This window comes from Coffea arabica, chromosome 2e (assembly GCF_036785885.1).
Source record: "Coffea arabica cultivar ET-39 chromosome 2e, Coffea Arabica ET-39 HiFi, whole genome shotgun sequence".
Taxonomy (NCBI): domain Eukaryota; kingdom Viridiplantae; phylum Streptophyta; class Magnoliopsida; order Gentianales; family Rubiaceae; genus Coffea; species Coffea arabica.
In genome coordinates, this window is record NC_092313.1 from 28,531,921 (window position 1) to 28,540,780 (window position 8,860).

An 8,860-nucleotide genomic window follows, 5' to 3' on the forward strand; every position below is an offset into this window, starting at 1 on the left:
TTTAGTTTAATGCAATTTACTTGTTCTTAATTCTCATTTATTTTGGAAATTACTATAGTTCAAGCTGATGTGCTCAACCAATTCATATTATTCTTAATAGTGCTAATTACTTTCATTAGGTTCAAAGTTTTCAAAATTTTCTTCATGGTCGTAAACTTTGGAAATATGTCACTGGTGGTGTCATTTTCCTTATTGTTGCTGATGAAGAATCTTTTGAAAAATTTAAGGGAAAATCACAAAAACTCCCCATAAGGTTTATAGCGATTTTCACTTTACTCTCTAACGTTAACTTTTTGGCACTTTATCCCCTCTGATAGTCTAGATCAACAAAAGATCTGTTGAAATACTCCAGTTTGATGAAAATGACCCAAGGTTAAACGTTAACATTTTATGACAAAAATTCCCCCGTCTGTTGCATATAAAGAGGTCTCACTTGAAGACCAAAATAATTTTATTCTCGTTTCATCAGTTTTCAAATCTCCCAATCCTATATTTTCAGCCCAAAATAGAGGAAAAAATGTCCCAAACTTCTTCAAATTCATTTCGTTGCTCTTCGTATAGATGTTGTTCATCACAACATGTACAAAAATCAAGCCAAGAAACATGTGGATGCAGCAAACTAGCACCGTTAAGAAGGTCATGGACACCAGAAAATCTTGGAAGGAGATTTCTTGGATGCTCAAATTATAAGGTATGAATTATAGGATAAATAATGTTTTTGTTAACTTTTAGAGAAAATAATTTGATTGTTTTGTTCTAGAATTGGCAAGCATGTGATTATTTTAAGTGGGTCGACCCCAAGCTTTACAACAATGGAACAGAAATTTGTGCTATATTACAATCAAGAGTTGTGGAAAAAATAGAGAAGCTAAAGTATTTACAAAAGGAGCATGAAGAATTGGAAGTGAAACTTGCCAGATTGAAGCAAAAATATGAAGCTGTACACATTAAAAATGCTGTTTTGCAAGTTGAGAAACGAGATCTGCAACAAAAGTTAACCAATATGTAAGCCAGGCACTGTTTTTGAAAGTCAACATGGAGAAGAGTACTAGTTCTTATGCTTTTGGTACCTTTCACTAGCTACATTTGCTCTAGTTGGTTAGAAAAGAGGATGAAGAAGAATAAAGTATATCTACCATGGAATATTGTAGGGAAATGAAAACTAATGTAATCCGAAATGTTCTTACCCATTCTTGCATTAATGAATTGTAGAACAAAGTTAACATATCATTGTTGTCATCCATACAAAAAGCTGGCAAAATCCCCAAAAGCCAGTCCACAGAACAAAAGGCTGGCAAAATATATCCCAAAAATTTCATTAAGAGCAAACCATTTACCAAGTTCCACAAAATGCTATTGGATAACACATTCTTATGTATGCGAAACTTGCGAGGGACCAGTTTTAGATCTTTGAGTAGAGAAAACAGTATCTCCAAATCTGTGCTTCATCATCTGAACCTATGTTGTGATTAAATATCATTAAACAGAAATTGTATTCAATCATATGATGCCTATTAGGAAAATCTACTAGTTGACTAACTACTCGGGTATTAGACAAGGTTGGATTGCTCTTCCTAGTTGTAGTAGCAGCAGCACTTGAGGTTGTAGTGTGTGTAGACACCAAATTTTTGTAAAATTATTATTATTATTATTTTTTGAATATTTTCTATTTGATGATTCATTTATTTTTTTGCATTTTAATGTATATTTTTTTCTCTCTCATTTTTGTAGGTTTATTTGAAGAAAAGAAAATTATGAAAAAAAATCAAAATCAAATCATGACCAAACTTACACATTTTTCATCATTTTCCCTACCAAAATCACTATTAACCCATTTTACACTCAATTTCCATGCACCTTTCTTTTCATTTAGTAAAAAGTCATCATTTGACAAGAACCAAACCCAATTGACTCCTTCTCGGCCATTCATTTTTCTTTCTCTCAACACTCAACATTTCCTCTAGACAAAAACACACAGAGAAGGAAAAAATTGACATCCCATCTCTCGACTCCCTCCTTTGTTTTTTCCTCACAAGAACAAAAACTCCACTTTGGCTCCAAATACATCTCTCGGCCGCTCCCTCTAGAGACAAGAGGAGAAGAAAAAAAAAAACTCCCCTCAATTGACTCTCTCGGCCTTTTCTTGTTTCTCTCAACAGACCAAACACTCACATAAAAAGAAAAACTCCACAACTCAATTTTGGCTCCCTCGACACGTTTTCCTTCCACAAAATTAAACACAAAAAAGAAGGACAATCGGGTAGGCTATTGGAGCTTGGCAATTTCATCAAAAACTTCGGCCAAGGGACCAAACTCTCCATTGAGGTATTCTTTTCCTTTTTTTCCAGCTTTTCTCTTTTTTAATTAACTAGATTGAATGTATGCGTGGTTGCTTGCTTGTTGCTTTATTTCGCTGGTTTTATTGTTGTTGTATTGGTGAAAATTTGGGAATGTCATAAACTAGATTAGGAAAAGAAGAATGGGTTTTGTATATGCATGTTAATTGTTTGACAAAATGCCATAATGAAAAACGAATTAAGCTAGTGAATTTTTTGTGCTTATTTCCAGTGAAATAGACTGTTGTAGTTAGTATGTGGTTTGAAAAATGTTGAATTATTTAAGTATTTCGAAGTTTTGAGCATTAGAAGCATGTAAATATATTTTTTGCATTTTGGGCTGATTTATTTTGATTCATGGTTTTGTTGTTGTTTTCTTGTTAAACTAAGAACATAGTTGCATTGTACAAGTTATAAGGAGTGCTGTAATATAAATTTTATGATTTTTAGTGGTAGTTATAGTGTTTTAAAAAAATAAAAAATTGGGCTTTTTTTTGGCATTTTGGCCATTTTCGGGTCTTTTTTGTAAAAACTAACTTAAAAAATGGATTTTACGCAGAAAATCGAGTGAGGAGTGTATTTTAGTGAAATTTGGTGATTGAAAAATTCGTCGGCGACGACGGCCGCCATGGCAGCCAGTGATTGGAGCTTTAGCTAGTGGGAGTGGAGGAAGAAAATGAGAGAAAGAAGAAGAGAAGGAAAAAGAAAAGAAAGGAAAAGAAAGAAAAAAGAAGAAAAATATTTGGGCTGGTTTTTATTTTTTCAGCGGGCTTGTTTCTTTAATTTCGGTTGGGTTAGAGTTTTCTTTTTTGGGGCCTTTTCATCTGGGTTTGTGTTTATTATTCACGAAAACAGCCCACAATTTTCTTCCAGGCCGGAGCCTGATGGCCTTTTCTTGCCCAAATCAAAAAATAAAATTTGCACTTTAGCCCCTTATCTTTTGAGTAATTTTACTATGGCTCAGAAAATTTTAAGTTTCTTTCAATTAGGCTCTTAATTTAATTGCAATTTAGTCCTTAAACTTTATTTTTTATTTATTGTTAACCCCTAAACTTTGGAAAAATTATATTGTTGACCCCAAAAGTTTTTAATTTTTACAATTCAGTCCCTATTGAATTTTGGCTCTCTCTATTATAATTGTTTCTTTTCTTTAATAGCTAATTATATTACATTTGAACATATTTAACTTGTGATTTTTAGATGTTCTTAAATTCCTTTATGTTTGGCATGTTAATGTGAATTTAGTATTTTATCATTATTATTATTTTCAATTGGTGCCATGATTTTTTTGTTCATTTTGAGTATAAATAGGACAATTTGACTTTCATTTAGTTACCACTTCAAAAGGGAGGTACCCCTATTATTATTTAAATATTAATTACGTGCTCTTATGTGCTCTTACGTGCTCCTATGTATTTATATATTTTTATATATTTTTTATTTATTTGATTCAAATATTCATTCAAATTTGGTAGAAGTTTTAATTCAACTATGGGATCCCAGCGGTTCAACATTTAGGATAGGAAACAAGGAGCTGACTCTGACAATTAAAGAGGTAGCCGGTCTTTTGAATTTGCCAGTAAAGGGTATAGCAGTGATATTTTCGATTGCTTCTGGCAAGATTGAATTCTGTCATTTTACTGGGTTAAAAGAGTCTGTAGTGCGAGGATCAGATCAGAGCATAGATGTAAAATTTTTGTTTGACAGATTCGCAATGAAAGACGGATTTGATAAGCATTCGAAGGATTTTTCATTTGCATCTAAAGTAACATTGGAATGTAAGAGGCCACTGGTATATAGACTTGTGATGGCAGAGATTTATTTGTTTTCTCGAAAAGATAAGAAAATTGGTTTCAAAATCACTAAACTCCTATCTGACTTATTTTTTGGGATTAAGGATCGACAAGCCTCTATAGTACTGACTGTGTTGGCTGACATTTTTGTTGCATGTACCAACTGCCAAAAGGGGTCAAAATTCTTTTATGGGTCAAATCGGACCTTGTATATATGGGCTATGGAATATTTTCAGAGATAGCTGCCTGTTCCTGATGGTCATTGGGTATAATTGGATAGTTACCCATCATAAGAGAGTTGACAAAAATAATTTGTCAAAAAATGCATCAGAATGGTTGGACTTTCTGAGGGTATTGCTTGCTCAAAAGATTAGATGGGTACTAGACTGATTCGACTGTTTCAACCCCATTCTACGCGCCAAGTCATCAGATTTTATACCGCTATTGGAAACTCAAGACATCATGGCATACATTCCGAAAAGGTTTCTCAGACAGTTAGGACACATTCAAAGAGTACCACTTACACCTGATTTGATCAATTTCACTATCAGTTTTAACAAAGGGATCTGTCCGGACAAAATTTTAATGAAAATATCAATTGTCAAATCCCGGGGAACATTGTCCGATGATGAGGATATCGCTTATGTTCCACAACTTAAGTAGATAGCTTTAGTTACCCCTCAATACGAGGAGTGGCTCAGAGAATCTCATGCTAAGCGACCACTGATGGAACAGTCCGAGGAAACCAAGAAATTAATGGCTATCATTGAGATGAAAGACAGAGAAAATGCACAATTAAGGCAATCTGTGGAAGTTAACAAGGGTCTGGCAGAGAAGAATAAGAGACTGTGTGAAGAAATACAGAAAAAATACCAGGAGTTGAAAAGAAAGTGTGGCAAGTTGTATGATCTAACTGAATACATGCAGAATCCCTATTCTAGAGAGTCAAAAAACGTTGTGATAAATAGATTGAAAAAGTTTAATGATCTTGTACGAAATCAATTCGAGAAATGATGTAGATTATATATGAGATTTTGAAGTTCATTAATGAAATGATCCTTATCTTTTGCAAAGTTATTTCTAAAACACAGGTTTGGTGAACAGGTCTCACTTCGAAGGTGTTGTATCATATTAGGCCGACCTTTGGTAGAAAAGGGCTCCCCATAGGACATGCATCCGAATTATTTGAATATTTTCTAACTCTTTTCTTTTTTTTTTCTTTCGAAATAAATGTTCTGCAGGTTTAGTCGAGAATAAATTTCTGAACCAGTTTCTCCTTTACTCTCCCAGGTATTTTTAAAAATAGCTTCACGAAGGAGCCCTATCATCATCAGGTCCCAAAGTAGAGGCTTGAGACAACCTATAAATATGAGTTCAATGCCAGAAGCTTCGGATAGATCTGCCCTAGTTGTGTCATCAAATTTGACTGCTTTGGGAGCTCAGTTAAGTGAAATGCTTGGTAAGTTTAATGAATTGAGTGCTGAAATGGCTGCACAAAGGCGAGTAATTGATCAGTTGGTTGCATGCAAAAGTGGAGGTGGTGTCCCGAATGACCAAGAACCTGTTGATAATCACCCACCTGTACAAGACCATCAACTGCCTCACACATCCAATGTCCAAACAAATTCCCTTCTATCTTTCACTAATTCTCTCGACAATACCTTTACCCGATTGAATCAAGACCTTTCCTATATGCATCTGAATTACACGATGATGAACCCAACCACTAGTCAAATCCCTCAAACCATTCCGCAAGCCAATCTGAATGTTCCTCCCAACCCCCAAGGACACTACCACTATATTACAGAACCCTTTGTATGGGATACTGCATCTCAAGGAAAGGCGGCAATGGAGGAACAACCCGCACCTATTGACAAGGACCTGTTGCGAAGATTGGATCGATTCGATGAATTTATGAAAAAGAATCAAGGATTGAGCAGGCATGGTAGGTTGGACTACGATGAGTTGTGTCTTTTTCTAGATATTCAGTTGCCGTTGGGATTCAAGACCCCCAAGTTCAGTAAGTATGATGGAACTGAAAATCCTAAGATGCATCTCAAGATGTTTGCCAACAAGTTAGGTAAACCCATGGATGATGAAAATTTGGCTATGCATCTATTTTCAGAAAGTTTGGAGGGAGATGCCCTAAATTGGTATTCAAATTTGAAGTCTGGAGAGGTCAAGATCTGGTTAGATCTGTCAACAGCTTTTGTGAAGCAATATGAATTTAACTGTGAGTTAGCACCGACATGTACAACACTGGAGGGTGCGAAAAGAAAGCCATCGGAAGATCACATGACCTACGCAAAGCAGTGGAGAAAATTAGCAGCTAAGGTGGAACCTCCTATGACTGAGGAGGAGATTGTTCGTACTTTCATCAAGGCTCATGACCCACCTTACTTTGAAGAGATCTTTCGCATGACTGGAAGTTCGTTTGCCGCTATTATTAACAAATTGGAGGAGTACGATGAATTTGTCAAGGTAGGGAAGATTGTTAACATATCGGCATTGAAGTTGTAGTTGGATGCTCTACAAAATCAAAGCAACAATGAGAAAAAGCCCTCGTTCAACAAGAAAGAAGGAGAAATTGCTTTTATATGGGATCAAGACCCTTTTTCAAGACCTAGAATCCGAAACCATCCCATCTATTTTGTCCCTTACCCACATTATCCTGACCCTTAACCAGTCTACCACACTACTACCCAATTCCATCATTCTTGGCTAAATCACTTGAACACCCCAGCGTTACCTCCAACCTCACAACTTACCTTTCAAAACCACTCTCATCCTATTTATCGTCCCATACCAGCCCTGCAAAACAGCAATCCCATTCAAAATCCATTCCAAACCAATGCTAATCAAATCCAAAAGCCATTCCGAACTTTCATAGATTTGGACCGACCTATTGATCAATTGTATGAACATCTGAAAGCAGTAGGTAAAATAGGTATCGTACCCCTAAAAATCTACTCCAAAGGCATTCCCACTGGCTATGATCCATAAGCTATTTGCGCTTATTATTCCGGAAGTCCAGACCACACAACTGCCAACTGTTAGGCTTTAAAGCACAAAATTCAAGATATGGTTGACTCTAGAGACATCATCCTCAGAAGAAAAGGAGAACAAGGATCGAATGTCAATAAAAATCCTTTACCTGAACATTGGAGCACTGTAGGAGCTATTATTGCTGATGAAGATTTTGTCGACCCCACGCAGTTCATCATAGATGAAACTGAGCTGTTTGGCATAATGGAAGCTGATTATGTGAGAATGAGAAAGCTGTTGTCTGTTGAAGAATCCATGACTAAAAATACAGATGATATTTTCGAGGAAAAGTTGAAATCTTTTGTGCTTGAAAAAGAGGTAATAATGTCAGAAAAAGAGGATCTTGTTGAAGAGGTTGAAATAGATTTATCTCAATTGTTCGTTGGGACTACTTGCAAGGAAGGGTCTTCAGAGGATTCAAAGGACTACTGCTGATTATCTTCCCCATCGAATGGAATTTCGGTAAATTTAAGAGGATTGTCTTTTGGTATAGATTCATATCTGGATAGGGCTGTAGTCTGGATTTTTTGTTAAAAAGAAATTGCTTTTATTTTTTGGGACCTTTATTTTCATTTCAGTTAATATAACTTGTCTCATTCAAGGAAATTGTTGAAACAGAAATAAGGGCTTGGGTTAGATATGTCTTCAAATAGCAATCATGTCTGTATATTTGTCATTTTGTGAAGTTTCGATAAACTTTGAACTCAATGGAATAGAAGACTTCCCCTGTATTTTAAAATTATTTTCTATTTATTTATTATGTATGTTCTATTCTATTTTCAGATGGCCACAAATAAAACCATTTGATCCCCTTGGATGCCACCATTTTGAAATTCGATGGCCACATCCTATGAGCATGTGACTAAGAAAGTGATGTCAGATTTTTTGAGAAAATAATATCATTTGTCGTTTTGGGGTACCGGAGATGCTGATCACTAACAATGCAAATAATTTCAATATTGATATGGTGGATGGACTATGTGAACAGTTTAAGGTTAGGCATCAAAATTCTGCTATTCACAGACCTCAGGTGACTGGAGCCATGAAAGCCGCAAATAAGAATTTGAAGAAGATCATTCGTAAGATGACTGAAGTACACCGGAATTGGCATGAGAAACTGCCTTATGCATTGATGGCATACAGAACTACGATCAGGACTTCTATCGGAGCAACTCCTTACTCTCTTATGTATGGAATGGAAGCAGTATTGCCTGCAGAAGTTGATATTCCTTCCTTGCGCATTTTAAGGAAACTCAGATAGAAGAAACTGAATAGGTCAGGGAACGCTATGAGCAGTTGTCTCTAATTGATGAAAAGAGGTTGAATGCCGTCTGTCATGGACAATGTTATCAGCAAAGAATGGTTCGTGCGTATAACAAAAAAGTTAAACCTCATTTGTTTGAAATCGGAGATTAGATTTTAAAACGAATTCTCCCAATGCAAGAGAAAGCTAAAGGAAAATTTGCTCCTAATTGATAAGGACCATTCTTTGTTAAGAAAGTGCTACTCGGAGGAGCGCTTATCCTTATGGAAATGGACAGACAAATTTTTTCACAACCAATCAATGCTGACATGTGCAAAAAGTTTTTCTTTTGATTATAAATTTTTTTTAAATTACTGCAAGAGACGGATTTAAGGCAGACTTTCTCTCATTTTTTCATTTCGATACCCTATCCTTAATTTTTC

At 35.6% G+C, this 8,860-nt stretch overlaps 2 protein-coding genes across 2 annotated transcripts; both read left to right on the forward strand.

Moving 5' to 3' along the window:
* The first annotated feature begins 1,925 nt into the window (after nucleotides 1–1,925).
* On the forward strand, nucleotides 1,926–7,905 carry LOC140036960 (uncharacterized). The gene is made up of 2 exons (XM_072080273.1): nucleotides 1,926–2,325; nucleotides 5,420–7,905. The coding sequence occupies exon 2, from the start codon at nucleotides 5,498–5,500 to the stop codon at nucleotides 6,647–6,649; it is 1,152 nt and encodes a 383-aa protein (XP_071936374.1). The 5' UTR covers nucleotides 1,926–2,325; nucleotides 5,420–5,497; the 3' UTR covers nucleotides 6,650–7,905.
* Nucleotides 7,906–8,099: 194 nt separating this feature from the next.
* Nucleotides 8,100–8,435, forward strand: LOC140036198 (uncharacterized). The gene has a single exon (XM_072077506.1). It carries the CDS (start codon nucleotides 8,100–8,102, stop codon nucleotides 8,433–8,435), a length of 336 nt encoding a protein of 111 aa, XP_071933607.1.
* The last annotated feature ends 425 nt before the right edge of the window (nucleotides 8,436–8,860 follow it).

Coding starts and splice junctions, on each gene's coding strand:
- LOC140036198 (XM_072077506.1), top strand. CDS start 8,100: ATGCTGATCACTAACAATGCAAATAATTTCAATATTGATATGGTGGAT.
- LOC140036960 (XM_072080273.1), top strand. CDS start 5,498: ATGAGTTCAATGCCAGAAGCTTCGGATAGATCTGCCCTAGTTGTGTCA.